Source organism: Cyprinodon tularosa, unplaced genomic scaffold, assembly GCF_016077235.1.
Source record: "Cyprinodon tularosa strain WSP-4 unplaced genomic scaffold, ASM1607723v1 ctg9, whole genome shotgun sequence".
NCBI classification, from domain to species: domain Eukaryota; kingdom Metazoa; phylum Chordata; class Actinopteri; order Cyprinodontiformes; family Cyprinodontidae; genus Cyprinodon; species Cyprinodon tularosa.
Genome location: NW_024039673.1, coordinates 798,313 through 818,244, shown reverse-complemented (window position 1 = coordinate 818,244; position 19,932 = coordinate 798,313). Strand labels below are relative to the sequence as shown.

General features: G+C 37.5%; 1 protein-coding gene across 3 annotated transcripts in view; it reads right to left on the bottom strand.

The window, feature by feature from the left end:
* Positions 1-19,932, bottom strand: part of cadm2a (cell adhesion molecule 2a) — a 328,952-nt gene that overhangs the window by 8,623 nt on the left and 300,397 nt on the right. For all 3 annotated transcript variants that reach the window (XM_038274035.1, XM_038274036.1, XM_038274037.1), the window contains one exon: positions 180-302. In XM_038274035.1, the coding sequence (XP_038129963.1) occupies positions 180-302 (123 nt within the window). The remainder of the gene's footprint in view (positions 1-179; positions 303-19,932) is intronic.

Genomic DNA, 19,932 nt, shown 5'->3' with positions numbered 1-19,932 from the left:
GTAGTGTTAATGCTCACATCCTTTTCATTTACATAACATTTCCTTAGTGTGCAAGTTTTATTCTGTCCTAATCAAACTGTTACTTTGAAAAAGAAGAAGGGCTGCAGTCTAATACTTGACAAGTAGAGCATGCTCTGCTGGTTCAATGAGCCTTGAGGTCTGTTCCATTGTGGTTTTACCTTTATGCCTGGCCAGGTATCTTCCCAGAACAATGATTAAACACAAGGTGACAAAGACCACTACAGCCACCACTCCTCCAATCAAGGCATGGTCGGTGCCTTGCTGCCCCAGTGCATTGGGATCTGAGGAGACAGGGGAGAAAGAAACAAAGAGAGACAATCAAAGCGTTGGTTAGTGAGGTGAAGGACTGAGCACTGGGGAACAGGAAAAGACAGAAAGTACAAAACAGAGAGCAAGGAGAAGAGAGAAGATTATTTCCAGTTTGTTCCTGGTTTAACCGCGGTTCTTAGCTGCTTTCATTTATTCCTTTTAACACTTCATGCATTCAGAGCACATAGACGGAGAACTCTCTAAGAATATTAAAACAGAGCAGATGAGAGATGGACATCACACTGACACACGAAGAATGGCACAGCGATGACAGTCATCCAGCAAAATGAGGGAAAAAGAGAATGTATAAGGGACTTGGTTTAAAGAAGTAAATTATTTAGGACCTCCCCATCTGAGCTGTAGGAGACCTCAGCATGCAAACCAGGCAACGGCAGAGAAAAAAATGTTATACAGTAAATTAATTATGACATAAAAAATAAGTACGGAAGATCAATCACTTTTTTCAGTTCTTGGAGAGAAGGAATTATGTCAGGGAAATGAATTAGATGTCAGAGAGTTGCTTCAGGTCCCCAGCTGTTGGAAAGCAGCAGAATAATAAAGAAAGTTATAAACACAGAACAATCCTCCTGCTGTGCCTAGTGCAAAAAAACTCATAATGAGAGGTTATTCTGATTATCCTTTCTAGCTGCTTTCAAACAAAATCTAGTTTATTCCATCCTTCATTGTGTGTTTTTTATAGAGATCTCCCACTCATTCTGGGGAATCCCGAAACACTGAGAGGGCAAAAAGAATATCCAGTTTCCTCTGTTGGCTTCAACATGCTGTTCACCCAGTGGGACATGCCCAGGTAAGCTTCACAGGGACATACCTAAAGGCATTTCGGTCTGATACCCAACCTTTGATTCTCATTCTCTTTACTTTAACAGAAGAACATCTCAGCATTTTTAGTCTGGTTTAAGGATCTTGTCGTTTCAGTGTTCACCGAAATCCTATGAGCATACATGTGCATTAATGTAGAGATTTCATGAAATTGAAAGCTTTTCTTCTTTTCCTCACTCACAGACTTGAGCAGTACATGGACTACAACACAAAACGCCTATCTGCACTTAATATCTGTCCTAATCAGGAACAAAACAAAATATTCTAATTATCCCCAAACCCCCCAGATCTTTTTTCTACTATAGTTTTATAGCATCGGATTTAAATAAGCAGCTTCTCAAAGTGGCAAATGGGAGGGACATTCAGTACAATTCCTTCCATCTGATTGGGTAAATCACCAAGTGCTGCCTGCCTCCTTGTCGAGCAGCATCCAATCGCAGCAGCAGCAGTTGCAGCTGCAATGTCTTACATTCTTGATTTGTTTCAGAATTATAGGAGTTAACTGACAAATCAAACTCTTCCAATATGGGGTTGAGAGGAATGCTCTCCTTTTTAAAGAAAGGTAGTTAGTTTGCTTTAGCCTGCTACTTCTGGTCTATGTCATACATGTCACTGCATTTCATTGGTTGGAAACATTTCAGTATTTGAGGTTAATGCATCTATTGGCGTCTGTTCAGATCTCAGTAGGGACATACTCTTAGGTTCCATTACTAAAAATCGTTTTTTTAGTTTATCAAGGTAAAAATGTGCAGCTTTCTCTAAACAAAAGAAAAAAAACTAAGGTTTAGGCATGGCTATGCTAAGATAAAAGATAAGATGAAAGTGTTGGTACCTGTATAGCAGTTTATCCAAGTCCCAAAAGACCTTTACTTTACATTTAGTCACACACTGATGGTAGCAAACTACATTGTAGCCACTATGGGAAGACGGGTGGAGTTTAGGTTAAAACCAGCGATCCTCCGGTTGCAGGATGAACTTCTGCATTCTATGCTATTATCACCTCTAGAAGCATTTGTATTGCTCCATAAAATGTAAAGGGTTATACTGACACACAATATGTTGTCCTTTACAAGAAATGTGGCATCCTTTGAATACCCTCAAATATTTTGCATCTGTTCTTGAAAGTTGAGGATGCTTGATGATAGCTAAAACAATTCATTCCCAGAGCAGAAAAAGCAGATACAGAAGGAGTTATATATACAGTGCACGTCTTATGTTGGCTGTTTCTCTTCAGTATTCTACTTTTCATTCTGTCTACCCATGTGGCCAAATTGAACAGCTGGCTTGCTCTCGCTTCATAAGTCTCCACGGTCTGAGTGACCAGGCCGTCACACTTCGCCGCCTCCGAGTGGACAAACACAAAGTCGTACAGACAGACACACACGCTTATAGACACGGACGTGAGAAGCATAGCTCCACTGTGCTGTGGTTTTTCTTGTTTGGTGGAGCAGAGAGTAGAGGAATTTTCCCCTGGCAGGACCCAGCAGGACAAGGACTGAGGCATTTAGTTACACACATACTATTGTCTTCTCTTCTCCAACTGTCAGGATTCTCCCTGTGTGTATTTTTAACCATTAAACGCATTCACTTTGTGACTGCTGGTCTTCTGGCTGACTGTTAGATGTTCAGATATGTTACTGAAAGTTGAGGGCTAAACTTTTTCAACATTACCTTGCCTGAACCTTGTATTTAATACAATTTTTAGTTAAAAAATGTCAAGGTGTGCTTTTATTAAACTTACTTTTATTATTACACTTGTGTTTATTAATAATGTATTCACTAAATAAAAAACAGTAATGTAACAGTAATGTGTACTGTTGCATTCTCACAGGCTTGAAACTACTGAAGGAATCACAATCAAGAATTCCTTGGTGATTTTTAAAGGTGTCCTTCGCAAACATGAATGACTTGTGCAGAAACTTTGGCAGCTCCGCAGGAGGCTGCTCAAAGGCTGATAAAATGCTTCAAGGGACGGCACTTGAGTTGGTTTGAACTTCAGCTGAAGTCAAGAAACTTAGGGAAAAAAGATGATGAAATATTGGAAACAAGGGAACACCCATCTCCTTTAGACTACCAGTCTCAACCTGAACGTTTTTTTAAGCATTTTTCATGTACGTGCTACAAACTACAGGCACCATAATATGCTGGCAGATTTCAATATTTTAAGTTAATTTAGGCATTAATAAACTGTTTCAGGGGAGTGATCATAGCACTCTGCATCAGCAGTACTGTGTCCATCTCCCAGCCAGCCCCCAGATCAGGTTCTCTGATTGGTTAATGTGGCACATCAAGCAGCAAAAGCACAATTTTTTCCAACTCCAGCATGTGAAGCATGTCATGCGGCTCAGAAGCTCATGAGGCGCTGCTTCATCTGCTCAGATATGTCAAGATGCGCTGCTCCTGCTGCTCTAGACCCGCTGCAGGACCTTTTGATGCACCTTGATGCATGTCAACCATATACTTTGCATGTAAACCAATTGCTTCTGCTGCTCGAAAGCATGTGTGGTATGAACATAGTTTTTTTTTTTTTGATTACCCAGAGGGGCAGCCTGTGAGGTTCGGATCTGATGTTTGTAATCTTTTGTGAACACAAGTGCTCTGCTCTAACCACTACCCCCATTCTTCATAGACACAATTGCATCTCTAGAAACATCTCATCAAGCAAAGGTTTGAAGACATGGAATCACTTAAAATAGCTGTGAAGCAAGCACTAGCTCATGATCTGTATCTTCACTTAGATTTAGTTTAATGGTTTTCAGAGCTGAACAAATTTAGCCCTAAATGGGGAAAACCATCGGACAGAGGGACAAAAAGTCACAACTTTATTTGAACCAGAAAGAAACAGGAAAGTAGGTGGATAGGGAGGAGACACTGCATACTGAGTTATACATTTGAAAGGCCCACAAAGGCATTATTATTTTATAAGGGCACATTCAGTCTTCTCTGTATGATTTAATATGAGAGTGTGGCATAGCAAGCTCATCTTGTAATATTTATAGCCCCCTCCTTGTTGCCTGGCTGTGGAAGTCTGAGTTCTTCAATAAATAAAAAGGGTTAAATTTTTCTATGAACCAATGCAGAGTCACCTGGGACCAAAACAATTCCTCCTAAATAATCAAAATAATTATTTCCATTATTCGAAGGAAAAGACAAATATTTTTAATGTATCTAAGAAAATGTGACTTGAAATTAGATTTTGAGATTTTACCATCAGATTAATATTAAATGAGCAACTGAACCACCCCAGGTAACCAAGAACTTAGGATATTAATAGTTTAAATGGATTGTAAAAGGTAATTGTAACCATTTACTATTACACTATTGCACATTTGGATTCTATGATTACATTTCTTAATGTAGTTATGCCCTTTAATGAGACAAAATAATGCTTAAAGGGGACTAGCTCCAAGGAGAAGTTATAGGTGGGTAGGATAAATGACACTGAAGAGACATACAATAGATAAATAATGCCTTTCATAAATTAACAGATAAAAAGATAAAAGAATAGTGCAATGTTCATAAAACACTTACATTTATCATAAATAATAAAGATTTCTATTGTACATCAGATATATATATATATATATATATATATAAAGTTGTTTCTTGTACTTTGTTATGCCTTTATATTGTCTTTATATCTTTTTTATAATTATCTATCATGCAATCATTTAGCATATTTTTACGTATTTCGTTGTTATTGATGAATTTTATTTTTTTTGGAGGGGGGCATAAAAAAATCTTTGTACAGCTAAAGCATCAAACTCTGTTTCTTAAATGACCAGCATACTCAAAATGAAACTTCTGTCTTTATCAGATTAAGCATCACTTTCTGCTTTCTGTAAAAAGCCCCCAATCATCACAGGAGCTGTTTAGCATCGAGTAAAAGAGCTCCTGTAAGTATTCAATGCTCCACACCATTTCATCTACACTCATCTTTTGTATGAACAGTTGGGAGTGATCAGACACTGAACTCATTAATCCATCATATTAGTATGTGTTACGCAGAGCACATCTTTGTCGCTTCATCTCTGCTTCCCCATTGGCTTTACATTTATTTAATATTAAAATTCATCCCCTACAGGCACTCTTTCATATCTCTGTTGGTGCTTGTTTTCCATTCACTGTTTCAGATGTAGCTTTACGAAGGAATAGGTTTAGTTGCTCCCTTCAGTAAAGTAGCAGTTAGGTGTGGTAAAGGTATAAGGGGTCTGCTGATAAGATACCATTACTTGGCTGTAGGATATATCTAATCATTTCTTTCTTGAGAAAATGTGGAAAAAAATCTGCATCTTTTTTCAGTAAATGTGAGACCTTTGATCTGTTTATGAGATGATCAAAGAGATAGCTGGAATCCTTAGAATAAGAAAGCTGGGGCGGATTAAAACTAAAATTTTACTGTCAAACTGTGGAACACCTACGGCAACCCCAAAATTTTTATCTATTTTGCAATAATTATCTGAGGGTTTTTTAATATTTATTCAAACCTGTTTAACACAGTAGCTTAGACCCGTTCAAACAAAAACTCTATATTGCAAATAAAATCTGTTTATATATATAGAAAGAGGCCCCTGAGACAGTCCAGCACATAATCGCAGGGTGTAAGATGCTTGCAGGGAGAGTTTACATGGAGCGCCATAACCAAGTGGTTGGAATAGTGTACAGGAACATCTGTGCAGAGTATGGGCTGGAAACCCCAGGTCAAAGTGAGAAACACCTAGAGAATGACAAAGCAGATACAGACGGACCGAATGGTAATGGCAAACCAACCGGGCATTGAGGTGGTGGACAAAAAGCAGAGGAGAGCCGTTGTGGTTGACATAGCAATACCAAGTGACTGCAACATCAGGAAAAAAGAACTTAAGAAACTAGAGAAACACCAGGGGCTCAGAGAAGAGCTGGAGAAAACCTGGAAGGTCAAGGCATCAGTGGTGCCGTGGTCATTGGGACCCTCGGGGCAGTGACCCCCAAACTTGAGGAGTGGTTAAAGCAGATCCCTGGAAATACAGCAGATACCTAGGTCCAGAAGAGTGCAGTTCTAGGAACTGCAAAGATACTGCGCAGAACCCTCAAGCTCCCAGGCCTCTGATAAAGGACCTGAGCTGGGAGGAAAAAAAAGAGGGAGATGAAGAGTTTTATATATTATAATATAGAGAGAGAGGTCTAATTTAATTCGCTTTCAGATTTTGCATATTTGCTTTGATACAATTAACCATAGTTTCTGAGATCTGTATTCCTATAAATGAGTATCTTAAGAGTCTAACTGAATCATACATGTATTTTAATGTAATTCTTTGCTTGAGAAAGCTCTATAAAGGTACATACCATTTAGATGTGACAAATGTAATTAATAATGAATGAGAGGTTTCCAATAAAGTTTTTGTTTAGACAGAAACTAATAGATGCCACTGTCTTAGGTTTATTATCTAACCATAAGCACACGGAGCTGAAAACATTGAGCAACCCATGCCAAGAAGGAAGGTAAGAAAAGGCACAGTAAATAACAATAGCTTTTACTGAAACAGCGACTGCTACTGCTCTTAAGAAGTCAATGTGTTCTAACAGCCAGGGCAATAATGTGAATGCCGGGTAAAGAGGGACATGACTGCAGATGCTTGAAAACTATATGTATCTGATTTAGCTCTACATACAAAACAGTGGCTCAAATCTGTTTTTTTTTTAAAGGTTCAAAATTGGACCAGAGACTGCCATGAAAACCTCAGATATGGATTGCATCAGTGAAATATTACAATAAAAGGAGATTTTGGTAGTACTTGCTTGTTGTGTGAATGTAGTCTTATTTACTTACTTTAAAAAAAATGTTCTCCACAAATAGTTTCCTGAAAATCCACCTTTGCATAATGTCTACTGTTTGATTAAGCCCCCAAAAAAGCTAATTTGAACCTCTCCCCATTCATTTTCTAAAGTTTCTAAAGCTTACCTTTAAAGTAGCTTCTGGATTTCCATCTAGTTATGTACAGTAAACTCTTCTTTGTATTACCAATCTCCTGGCAGGTGTATCACTCTCAACCTTTAAGTATCTCTTAGTTCAGCTTAAATAATATCCTAAGTTATGAATGTAACCTTCCATAGGATAAAATTTAGACATGAAAATAAACATTATAAATCCCTAAAACCAGTTTAGTTTGTTGTGAGGTGGTTGTTGGTGTGTGTATTCTTGGTGTGTGGGATCACCAAGATTTTCACATTAGATTCCTTCACAACATGTCTTTAAAACCACCTTCTTACTAAGCAGTCCACCTCAGCTAGACTTATAATTTTCATTTTGTCTCATTAAAGTATATTTGGAAGATTTTATATATGTTTTTAGTGGTTTAATTGTCTAGTTATGTGCAGCAATTTGTTCCAGCTGTGTGATTTTTTTAAATGGGTTTTACAAAAAAAGCTGGAAATTTTGATCAAAATAACTTTTTATCTTTTTTTTTTCTTCCTTGTTTTTAATTTAAGAACATGTGCAGTTGAGTTCATTCTTGCACAATTGAACTTCAGTTCAAATAAAGTAAGGTATGTTTTTTTGTGGCAAACACTGCAGTACTGCAAAGTAAGACAAGCAGCCTTTTTTCAGGCTTTTTGCTTGCTTTTATCGACACAGTATAAATAAAGTTTTTTATGTAGTCATTTTTTAACGCTGATACAGAGCAGTATTGTTTTTATTACTTTTAAAATGATATTTGAATCCATTATTTACCACAGAAAGGCCTAAAGTTATGTTTTTTTAAAGTTGGGTTGCTTGAAGTATTTATGAAGAGTCAGTGGTGTGTCTGCGATCAGAGCACTTTCAGTTTGGGGAAAAGCAGGGACTGGCTGGCTAGCCAAGTTAGCATCTACACAAAAGAGAATAGAGACAGTAGAGTAATAAATATTTTACAATCTATTGAACTTATAAACCTATAGCAGTCAGAGAAAATGTTATATTGACCCTCCTCTCTCCCCTAACTACCTCAGTTAGGCCTCAGACTGCCTTATGTATTGATACAAAAAATGTTCAACCAGAATGCTTAAATTGTTTTGTCGTCAGATACCCCTTTCTAATGATGTACAATGTCTACAGTTCCTCTAGAATGACTGTGGGCTCTTGTCTGCAGCTTGGGTTAAGGTTCTCCCTTCTGTTATTTGAAGAGAATAGATATACGTCTTGGGGTTGCAGATAATGTTACAACAGTAGAAGCAAACATTACAATTTTAAGCATTTAGAATGGTCTAATAAGGTTGCATATTGTTTTTACATATGTGTATTATTCATTTTACTTGTATTAAGTTCCATGTCCAGCAGGCTTGCTACAAACTGCACTACATTCTTTTAAAACTACAATTAAAGGAGTCATTTCCAACATCCACTTAACCCTAAATAATTTTTTTCTTACTGTTTTTTTTAGCCCTTTTTTTTTTTAAATTGTCATTACACTGTACAGAGTAACAAAATAAACTCTTTGCATTTAACCCATCCCAATGGGGAGCAGTGGGCTGACATTGTGCGGCGCCCAGGGAGCAGAGTGGGGTAAAGGGTCTTGCTCAGGGACCAAGTGTGTTACTCCATGGGAGTGCGGCCTTAACTCTGAACCTCTAGATTCCAAGCGTAATGCCCTAGCCAATAGGACACACTCCTCTACCAAAGACTTTGGTAGGGGAGTGGGGCCTATAACTCTATAGGACATTTTCATATAGAGTTATCTATGGGTTCCAGGAATTATTTTGACAATTAACTACATATTTGTTGAAATCGTGCATTATTGTGTGTTTGGCAACTCCTTCAGTTTAAAAACTGTTTAATGCATCTGATTTTTGCTATTGGCCTTTTCAGGAGATATGACCTCACGAAGGGAGAAATGATGTAAGCAGCTCTACCCTGGGCAGCTGTTCTTGGCGAATTTACACCTACACTGTACATGGTATTAAAAATGGAAAATGCATTGAAAGTAAACAAAAACAAGTCTTCATCATTTGACATTAGTTTTGTGTCAGTCAGTCCCATGACTGTCAAGCTTTTGGAAAAAAAAAACATACAATTTGAACAGAAAAATGATAAAATAAGAGATAATGCTTTTAAGTTGGACAAATGGAGTGGGCCTCATCTGTCTATTCTAAAATAATGATTTAGCAATCATGTTTGCTTCAAGGGGTTACAAGACGTAAAGTTTAAGATTTTTTTGTTTATCATGGATTGTTTAGATATTCACTGACAGTACCCACAAGAAACACATTATGTTAGAACACATCAAACTGGTACGGCTCAGGGCTGCTGGCATCTCACACAGTACCTTACATCATGGCCCCATTTCCCTCTGTCTCTGGTGAACACAGTGGAAAGATCCCCCGCCTCATACTACTGCTCCACCCCTAAATAAGTAAGTCAACTTTATTTATATTTCACCTTTCACAGATAAAAATATCAATGTGTTTCCCAAAGTGCAACAAATGCCAAAAAGAATCACTAAACATCATAGATTGGATTGTTCTGCTCATCATGTTTGTGTCAAATTAAGACCGTTGCCCCTCCCAGTATAGTGCAAAACCAGTTATGGGAAGGAAGAGTACAAAGCAAGAGGGGCAGCAGTCTCAGCAGAGACTCCCAGACTTCCCTCTCCTCACACACCTCCTCCAGCTCTGGCCAACCTATTGTTGGCCAGAGCTGAGAGAAATAGTCCTTTCAGCCTGTCCTGGGTCATCCCCTAGCCCGTTTCAGGGAGGCATTCAGGTGACATCCGTAAATTATGTCCTAGCCATCCAGCTGGCTCCTTTCGATGTGGAGGAGAAGCGGCTCTATTCTGAGCCTCTCATTAATGACCGAGCTACTCGCCCTATCCAATCACTAAGGGAGTGCCCAGCCATCTCAATTTCAGCTTTCTCACCGGAAATGTGAAAGCTTATTTCATCCACTTGTATCTGTGATCGTGATCCAGATTTCATGACCATAAGTAAGGGTAGGAACACAGACGGAAACTGAGAGCTTTGCTTTTTCGCTCTCCAATCTCTTCACCACAATATACCAATGCAGTGTCCATATATAGCAGCAACCGCACTGATCCGTCTATCGACCTCCCGCTCCATTCTCCCCTCACTTGTGAACAGGACCCCATGATACTCTAAATCCTCCACTTAAGGTAGGAACTCTCCTCCAAGCTGAAGGGGACAAGCCACCTTTTTCTGGTTAAGGTTCATGGAAAATTGGAGGAGCTGATTCTCAGGCTGGCCGCTTCACACTTGGCCAGAAACAACCCCAGCACATGCTGTAGGTCTTGGCAGGTAGGAGCCAGCAGAACCACGTCAGCCGCAAAAAGTAAGGAACCAGACCCCTCCGGTCATTTGCTGAAACTAGAACTCCTGTAAATATAGATTTATAGTATAATATTTTTAAGATAAAGCCAACACGTATATATATAGAGAAAATGTATTCCAAAATTATTTCTGTTGTAAAATTGAACTTTATAAAAAATGTATTTAACTTGACTTTCAAGGGAGGGAGGTGGAAAGAGATTGTGTGGTGGGAGGATAAAATAACAGGAGTTGCAAAACCGAGGGACTGAATTTACTGGTTTTACTCTTTATGTATTTCTATCGTAAACTATAATGGAAGTGAAGTAATAATACTCAAAAGAAAGAAAAATCTATTTGTTGAGGGATTTACAGATGAGACTGGTTTTGAAGAAAGACATTAACTTCATCTTTCTCACTGGGAAGAACAGGGAGGGAAATAAATGAAGCATGACGAAGAGGTTCATGTTAATGAAACAAACTGCTGTGTCCTTATGAATCCTCCACAAAGAGTCTGTTGCCACTGAGATTTAATGAAACTAAAGGTCATTATGTGAAATTCATAAACTAACCTCAGGATCTAATGATTTTACCTTTTCTGTTCAACACTTTACTACAAGTGTTGCTGTAACTCTTCCCCAGAGCGAGGTAAAGTGACAGGTCATCAATAAGCCAGCCAACAATAAGTGAAAAGACCTTTGCATTACACTTTAATTTCTCCTGTGGTTCACAGCTTTTATGTTGAAGGTGTGTAAGTGCAAAGAAAGAATGACTGGTCAGCATTATTCAATATTTCACCATTTCACCACTAAACACAGGCACTAACCAGCTGCCCTGAATACTTGCCCTCAAGGAAATATTTCCTTTGCTCATCACACAATCTAACCTTTGTGCTCCATTTTAAAACAGGATCAATAGCAGAGGTATAAAGTAGTTAGAAAATCCCTCCAAGGAAGGAAAAATGTCCCTTTCCTTATTGGGTTTTAACAAAAGGTTAGTCCTCAATCTTTAAGAGATGTAATGTAAATGTGAGGCTTAAGATATAAAAATATCCCTGGGAAATATATACATTTTCCTATGGTACAAGCCTTATTTTTTCTCTCTCGAACCAACCCAGATTACACCCACTAAAAGGTGTCAAAAAATGAAATCATACATTTTCCCTGATGATTTGGTTAAATAGATGAAGAACCTTCTTAAAACCTATTCACAAGCCAGTGTTTAATTTTTGTCTCAAATGAACACAGAGTTTAGTTAAAGGAGCATTTAAGAAACTTCATGTTTTAATCTCTAATGTATGGAGATACATTTTTTTCCACTAACTTTTCCTTCTAAGCAGATTGAAACAGGTTATTATGTATTTTGGTAATAAAACGAAAAGGTCCTCAAATAATATTTTAGAAAAGCAAGCTAAAAATACAAGGGTGGTCTAATATTTTTTCATAACTCCAGGTGGGTAAAATGGTTGTAGTAACAACTGAATTACTCAAAGTCACTACACTTTAATGAAGTTCTACTGTACTGATTAGACCTGACTACAACACAGTTTGGGACAGTTTTTTGCTGTCCTGCACAGAATGTCCAGTGTCCAAATAGACTAGGGTTCTCATCCAGGGATTTTGTTTGAAGTTGCAGTTGTTTTCAGAGACAAACATTTCCTGACTAACTGAGAGCGATGCAATGTTTTCTTGTATGTTTTTATTTCCTTTTCCATTATTTCCATTTTATTTTCCATTTTGAAGAATGGGTTTTGAGATCAAATTCATACTTATAAAATTGAGCTTAAAGATGGTATAGATTACTAAATATAATTTACCAAATTAACAAAAAAGAACAAATTGTAATTTAATTAATATAATTTATTAAATTAACTGACCTTACTGATTGGATTTTCCCTTTTATGGATGGTATCATGCTTTCTAAATAAAATATAGATTTAGTTAAAGATTTTTTGCTTTATAATTATTAGAGGCGGTAAACATTTGTTGATATTTTTTTTTATTTGGCTCAGTTTTTTTTTTAAACCGGCCATTTTAAATTATGAGAGAGAATTAAGGCTGCCTTGCAGTATTTTGATGTCTTACTATTTAAACAGAGCCTCCAGGATAGTTTTCTCTACCAAAATAATTTTGATTGCCTGACATCTAAATGTTTCACTTGAGCTTCTCGTGAGTAACAGATACTGGACTCAGAAAAGAGAATTTTTACCCTGCTAGGTTTCAGATGGGTATTATTTTAAATTTTTTTTGCTCTTCTCCACAGGACTAGACATTGGGGCATGAATAATTGCTGCTGTCTCTGCAGTTGGTCCTTTTTCCAAAGCAATAAAAGGCTACAGGGACCAAGGTTACCCACGCAAATGCATATTAAGGGAAGTGAATTGTAAATATTTTAAACACAAGAGAAACCTGTGTGCACGATTCAACCTCTGAGCTGCACAGGGTCAAAACTAATTCACAAACCAAAAAAGGCCATTTGGTAGAGAACTGCTGTTAGGGAAGAGAATGTGGATCTGACTGTATGTATTTGCGTGTTCATGCCAGTGAAGGTCTGATTATACCACATAGACTTAATACTCAGAGCACGACTTATTATTCCTATTAAGGCTGGCCATGCTACTGAAGCAGTGTGAGTCTTGGCCATACCAGCCAACACCTCATTAATAAAGTGAATCATATGCTGCCTCCGTGCATCGGCCCTTACAGGAGTTCTGATGATAAGAGACATGTCTTTCAAACCGTTTACACCAAATGCACTCTTAAGGGTCAACAAGAATCAGACCTGGCCCAATGATGCATGTTTTTTTGTGGAAGATAGATTTTCAAATAAAGTCAATGAATCTAGAGTTAAAATGTCTTCATGAGAAGTTTAAAATGAGAGCTCTTAAATGTCAATCAAATGGAACATGAATTTAATCCCAAATAATACTGACAATCAGAGTTTCAGCAAGAGAGATATAAAAAAAGTCAACTTTATATTCATATGTCAACTTTAAATTTTTCTTGAGTTTTATATTTATTGGACTCAGTTCCATCGTCACATGGTTAAGTTGAAATGTTTAAGTCACAAATTGTGACTTTTCTACCCAAAATGTATCCCCTGGAACCTGAAGGATATGCAATATGTTCTTTAAAAAAGTCCTTTCAGATTGGTTGTAGCTTAGATTGTACAAGCTTGAAAATGTACATGTGTTTAAAAGAGGAATATTAACAGAACAAGGGACTAGCATTTTTCATGTCTGTCTGATCATTATCCTCTGTCATGCTATTGTTTCCTATCTTGTTGGATCTTGAGTTTGAGTTAAATAGTCTATCTGCATATTGAATTCTTGTCTATCAGGCTACTTTCAGGTTTTTCATAAACCATTAATGAATCATAACTTTTATGTATTAACACTCTTATGTTTGCGATGCAAGTTTTGTTTATTTTTAAATCTTATTTAATTCCCTTCAATTAGAAAAAAAAAAAAATAAAATAAAAGGAAAAAATGTTTTTTTAAGACACTTGACAAGCCCATGTATGTCATTTGTAGTTATACAGAATGCATTTTAATGTTAATGCAGTTGAAACCTATCCAATCCAATACAATGAATTAATTTAGTTGAATAGACTACATGCTTATTGCACTGGAATATATAAGATTAATTAAAGCTGGTTCAAGCAGAAAGATAACCGTGTCAATTTCTGCTCGATCTTTCCCCTTGGAAAGCCCCTGATACTGGGAGCCTCCAGGAACCAATAATCGGAGAAATCAAACATATTGGATTGTCTTAGCCCAATATCCTGAAGTGTTCGGTGTCCACCGAGCCAAGAGCATTGACATCAGATGTTGAAGTTTGAAATTTGCAGCTCAGTAATCATGAAAACAGAGAAACTGATCCTGGAGCTCACTGGGAGATACTGCATCTAAGCCTTGAATTCTTCTCCTCCATTAAAAACAAAAAAAATATTAGCAAGAATGTATGCAAAGGCCTTACACTTCACTAGCTTTACTTGAACAGCTAGGAGAAAGTTTTTTTTTTTTTTCTCGTATAGAGAAATGTTTGTAACCTGACAACAGCCAGATGCATGTCTCGCTCCGCCTAGCTCCACTCACATACATCTGGGAACCCGCTCATTGAAAGTGATTTCCCCAACCAAATTTATGGTCTGTCCAATCAGGACGCAGGGCGGGTGTGTCCTGGAGTGGAGAAGCGACCGTGAGATTCCAACAACAATGGCGGCTCGCATCGAGGAAGCAAGCGTTAGCATTGATGCTGCTATTTCTTCTGTGTTGTCCAATCTATCTGATATTGTTTCATTAAAAGAACATCAGAGAACGGCTTTGAAGGCTTTTGTTGGTGGAAACGATGTTTTCGCCCTTCTACCGACTGGATTTGGCAAGAGCTTGATCTACCAAATGGCTCCTCCTCTCACAGCGTCACGGGTTAGCTTCGGTGTGAGTGGTTGAAATAGCACGTCAATAAAGATGACAGACAAGTGGCTTATCCAATCATATGCAAGGAGTTTTGATAAGGCCCAGCCTTCAGTAAAGGCAATTCCTATGGCGGGTTCCCAGATGTATGTGAGTGGAGCTAGGCGGAGCGAGACATGCATCTGGCTGTTGTCAGGTTAAAATGTTTGTGCTCTGATCAAAAAAATTAAAAATGTAAAGCTGATTTTGGTAAATATTGAAACTTTTTTCTAAATGTGTATGTAATACATTACAGTAAAAAAGATAAAGCATTCTAATGCTTTTGCAAGTTCATAGTAATCTGAGTTATGACAAGAAGGTTTGAATCTACACAACTGGACTTTTTTTAACACCTATCTAGGACTCTGTCCATTCTAGCAGCTCGCACTTGAGCAACCTGCTATTTTAAAGCACAATAAGACTCCCTTCCTCCCAGGTGAATTACAAATCAGGAACATTTGGAAAACGGCAACAGCTACTGGACAGGAAGAGAGCACAGGAGAGCCAGATGCTCGGGGCAACATTCAGAAGTCCCTTTGAGTCTAAAAAACACAAGGGCACACTTTTGAAGGCAAGGCTGTTCAGATCTGGACAGATATAATAGAGGTTCCTACACCCCTCTGAATGAGAGGTGAAGGAAGCCATATTTGTCAAAAGACAAAACTCCTGCTAAACAGAGGGATTTTGTAAGACTGCAGTATTAGTTTTCAAGTATCTGCATCCCTGCTTTGAAACTTACTGCCAAGAATATACATGAGTTGTCTCCTCATTACTCAGGTTCCTGAGTAAATACCTCACACCAAATACATGGGTCATTGTTTTGCACCAGTTTCCTCCAATGAATTATTATTTGTGTCTATATGTCCTATTATGGAGCCTCTGAACACTTTAATTTCTTATGATGCAAAAAGGTGTCATCTTAAGTTTGACTCATCTTGTGCTTATTGTTGAAAAAGCTGAATTAGTTTAAGTAGGGCACTAAAGGAAATATCACTCTTAAAAGAGGTTGTACTAATATATGCAAATATTTTACATAAAATCTATAGAGCTGAAGCCCTAACGTGTATTTTCTCCACACAGACTTTATTAAACAGACAAAACATTTTGAAGGTTTGTACAGCTCCTCAGACGTTTGCTTTCATCCCAAGGGTGCAAAAAGAATAGTAATAAATCATGCAGACAGCTGAAAACAGATAGGGGGATATCTTGTGACTGAGGATGCTGTAAAGAATTCAGATATGTAGATTCCCACAAGATACATCTGAAAAGCTAAAAATTTTTTGCCTCCCTGAACTCCCTTAAAAATCAAAAACAAAGTACAGTGATGAACATCCAACATCGTGTTGAAAGCCAGTTATCAAACAAGATCTACAGCTAGAAAAAGGGTAGATTGAGGAGTGTGCAGGGAAAACTGAAACTAAGGAAAAGGTACAACAAACATGTAGGGGGAATTAGGTAAGATTATTCTGAGACAGCAACAGTCAGGGTAGATTGAAGGAAATCCTAATTGTATCAATGGTTGGAAAAAATACATCTACAATGTACATATCTGTTTGGGAAGAGAGAAAAAAGGTAAATGACTATTCCACACAATTAACTGGATGTCTTGTGGAAAAAAGAAACAGGGATTTTGAAAATAGTTTATCTATCAATTTATATCATATCAATTCTCACTGAAAGTTGTGTTAAATACAAATCTTGAAAATAATTGTAAGCAATATAGATGAAGGTGGCATAACACTATATTTAAAGCACTCAGCATTACTGTCATAGCCGCACTTGATTTTGAGCGTGCCTAAGAGTCGTACAGTATACTCACTGGGGTTCTCAGTTTCCCTTTTTAAATTTTTCCTTAGGCAAATTCTGTTGGGAAACAATGCCCACACTTCTCAAATCACAGCAGTGCCTTCCAGCAGGAATCTTTAATTTCAGTCTTTGAGGTCGGGTGTCCTACACCTTTTGGATGTGATGTCTAAGTAAAAAAATCAGGTCATTTGCAAGATTCTATAGAACTGGAATGCATACTGAGGAGCTAATGCTGCCATTTTATTTAGTTGTGTGGAAGCTAAGAGACATTTAAAAGATACAGGTCAGTAGACTTGGAGAGCTGGAATTCAAGACGTCTGTTATAAACTACAGGTATGGGCAACTGCAGTCTTTGAGGCCCGGTGTTCTGCAGCTTTAAAATGTGTCCTTGGTCTGGCACACATCAATTAAAAGGTTGCATCACAGGAGGCAGGTTTTCCTGAGTCTTGGTGATCATTCAGGTGAGCTGGAGAAGGGAGATATCTAAAAGTGTCTGAACACCAGCCTTTGACGACTGGAGTTGCCCATGCCAATCCGGAGGCTCCCGTTATGGGCTTCCAGTACCGAAGCTTAGTTACCCAACGTAACTCAACTTAGTCTTTTAACTGCAAAACAGTTTTTTAGACTTTATAAAAGTATTTAAATTAATTTTAGTATTAAAGGATTTTCCCTCTGAAAAAGTAAATCATATTAAATGAAAAACAAGTGAACAAGGCCTTATCTAACAAATCAGATTTTTTTGTGTCTGATGATGAAATATTTTAACATTAAAGGTCATCTTTCATCAGTTCTAAGCACATAATCACCATAATTAACACGCGTGAAAGTATCAATTTCTGAATAATTATTAAAGTATTCGTGTCCTTCTGTACACGCTTGTCCAAGAGGAGCGAATTCTGAAAGTCAGTGGCTCCATGTTATCAGCTGGGTTTCCTTATATATATCATTTTTAACAAATCAGTCTGTATTGAACTGTCTCCAAATTGCCTTGAGATATGTGTTGTGAATGGGAGCTATTGTAATAAAATTAATTAACTTATTTTAGCTAGTAAATTAACTTATCAAATTAACTTATATAACTTATCACTGATTTTTAGATTATTAAACATCCCTGTATAGCTATAAAAAGTTAAGGAGATCTAAATGTCATACCTAATTTCTAATTTAGTACTGTAAATAGTGATTTTAAAATGTCTTTCTTGCCAGTTCGAAAGAGCAAGAGCAAACACACAAGTGCATACATCCCTAAAGCTCTACCTAAAAGGATCAGACATAGATAAAATCATGTTTTCATAGAGGGAAGTTAGTTCATTAAGTGAAGTTAGTTGCTGATGACCAATAAAATTGTTATGAAACGTTTTGTTTGTTATTTTCTTCATAAAATCTTTACTGTATTTGAGTGGACGCAAGCGATGGTTAACAGATTCCCTTATGGTCATTACATGATAATACTGACCTACAAAACTGACAATACAAAAATGGATGATGCAGATATGATGAATAATTCATCTGATAAGCTTAACAGTTTTAAATTGTGAAAATCTTTATTTAAATGGACAATGATGGCCCAACAGTCGGTAACCCCTAACATTGCACTGCAACCTGGGTTGTCGTGAGATCTTGGTTTTCAGTCTCACAACAAATCCATCTTGAAAGACTCTCAGTAATACTCTGTCTTGTAACAACCAGCCGGTTGGAGCTAAGACATGTCAGCAGTGTTTTGAGGGGCGGGACATGTAGGAATGATGAGAGCAAGAAGGGTCTTGCCGGGGCATTAAACATGGCTACGCTGGAGGACTCACCTGTCGATACTGCAGTTGCCTCAGTTTTACCTAAAATAGTGACAATTCCTCGTTTAAAACAGTAGCAAAGGGAAGCAATTGTGCATTTTTAGATGGGGAAGATGTGTTTTTCTTCTGACAGGATTTGGAAAAAGTTTGATTTATCAGCTTACTCCGCTAGTTGTGCAAACATCACGATTCGCTGCTACGACTGGCTGAAAGTGTATTATGGAAGGCGGATACTAGCTCGCTCCTCACCCAATCAGGTCGCAGTATTGTACTAAATGTCACTCCTTTTCACAGACAGACTGAATGGCAGCCATCCCAGATTGATAATGTCAACTCAGTTCTAGCTCCACATATCTACACTTTTTCACACTGCAGCACAAATACATTGATTTTTGTTTACATTTTGATTTAAAACTATCAAAATGAATTAAGTCTAATTGTAGTATGCACATTTAGTTAGCTTTTTTATATTTAATTCTGCCAAATACTTAATTTGTTCTTTCTTTTACTGGTGCTGTGGGGGAGTACCATAAACTGGAAGCAATGGACTCTACTGGCACACTCCAATCCAATACTGAATGGCTGATTGGGTGATACCATCTTGAGGTCAACCATGACGGAAGATCAACCAGTCTGTTCTCCAAATTTTGCATAAGGTCTTTTTGCCCTCGTTATTTGCTTATTTTATTAACATTCTTTAGAAGTTGATTCTGAAGCTGTTTAGTTAATTCTGTGTAGATGTTCCCCTTCCCTGCTCCTCCTCAGTGTATCAATATGGTCTGATCAGCCAGTATTTAACACTCCTTTGTTTGTCCTGTGGTAGGTCATCTTGTTTGTGCAGTTTAGTTTTGTTATATTAAAACCTTGATTTTTAGCTTAAGTTTAGTTTGTTAATTTGACCTCTTTTAAGGGTCCTGTAATGTAGAGATCTGTTAAAACTCATATAAACTAATTTTCTTTAAAAACTGTTTTTGTATCCTCATGCTTTTCGGGCTCGGTTTCCCCGTAAAGTCTTCTGTATTCAGGACTGAGACTAAACTACAACATTAAAGGTAAATTGCACAAGTTTAAAAAGGAAAACATCATTTTTTTTAAATTTCTTTACCATATATGCCCTTACAATTGCCCAGTGTGTATAATGAGCTTTCCTGTATTTAGCAGTTGCCTCTATTAGCTCTGTTAATTGGTTTGTGAGAGACCGATTCAGGTGAATTCTCTTAGTGTGCTTTTGGGAGTGATGTGCTGTACGCCCTCGTTAACCTGGCTACATTGTTGAGTCTTGCAGTTCAGACACTACATACAAAAGTACGAAAATAAAATTTTTGTCTAGTGTAATGGAAAAGGCTAAATTGGGAGTCTTATCAATGACAAAACAAGATGAGAGTAAATATCAAGGCAGCTTTAAACGAGAAGGAAGGTAAGATCTGCCCTTGGAAGGGC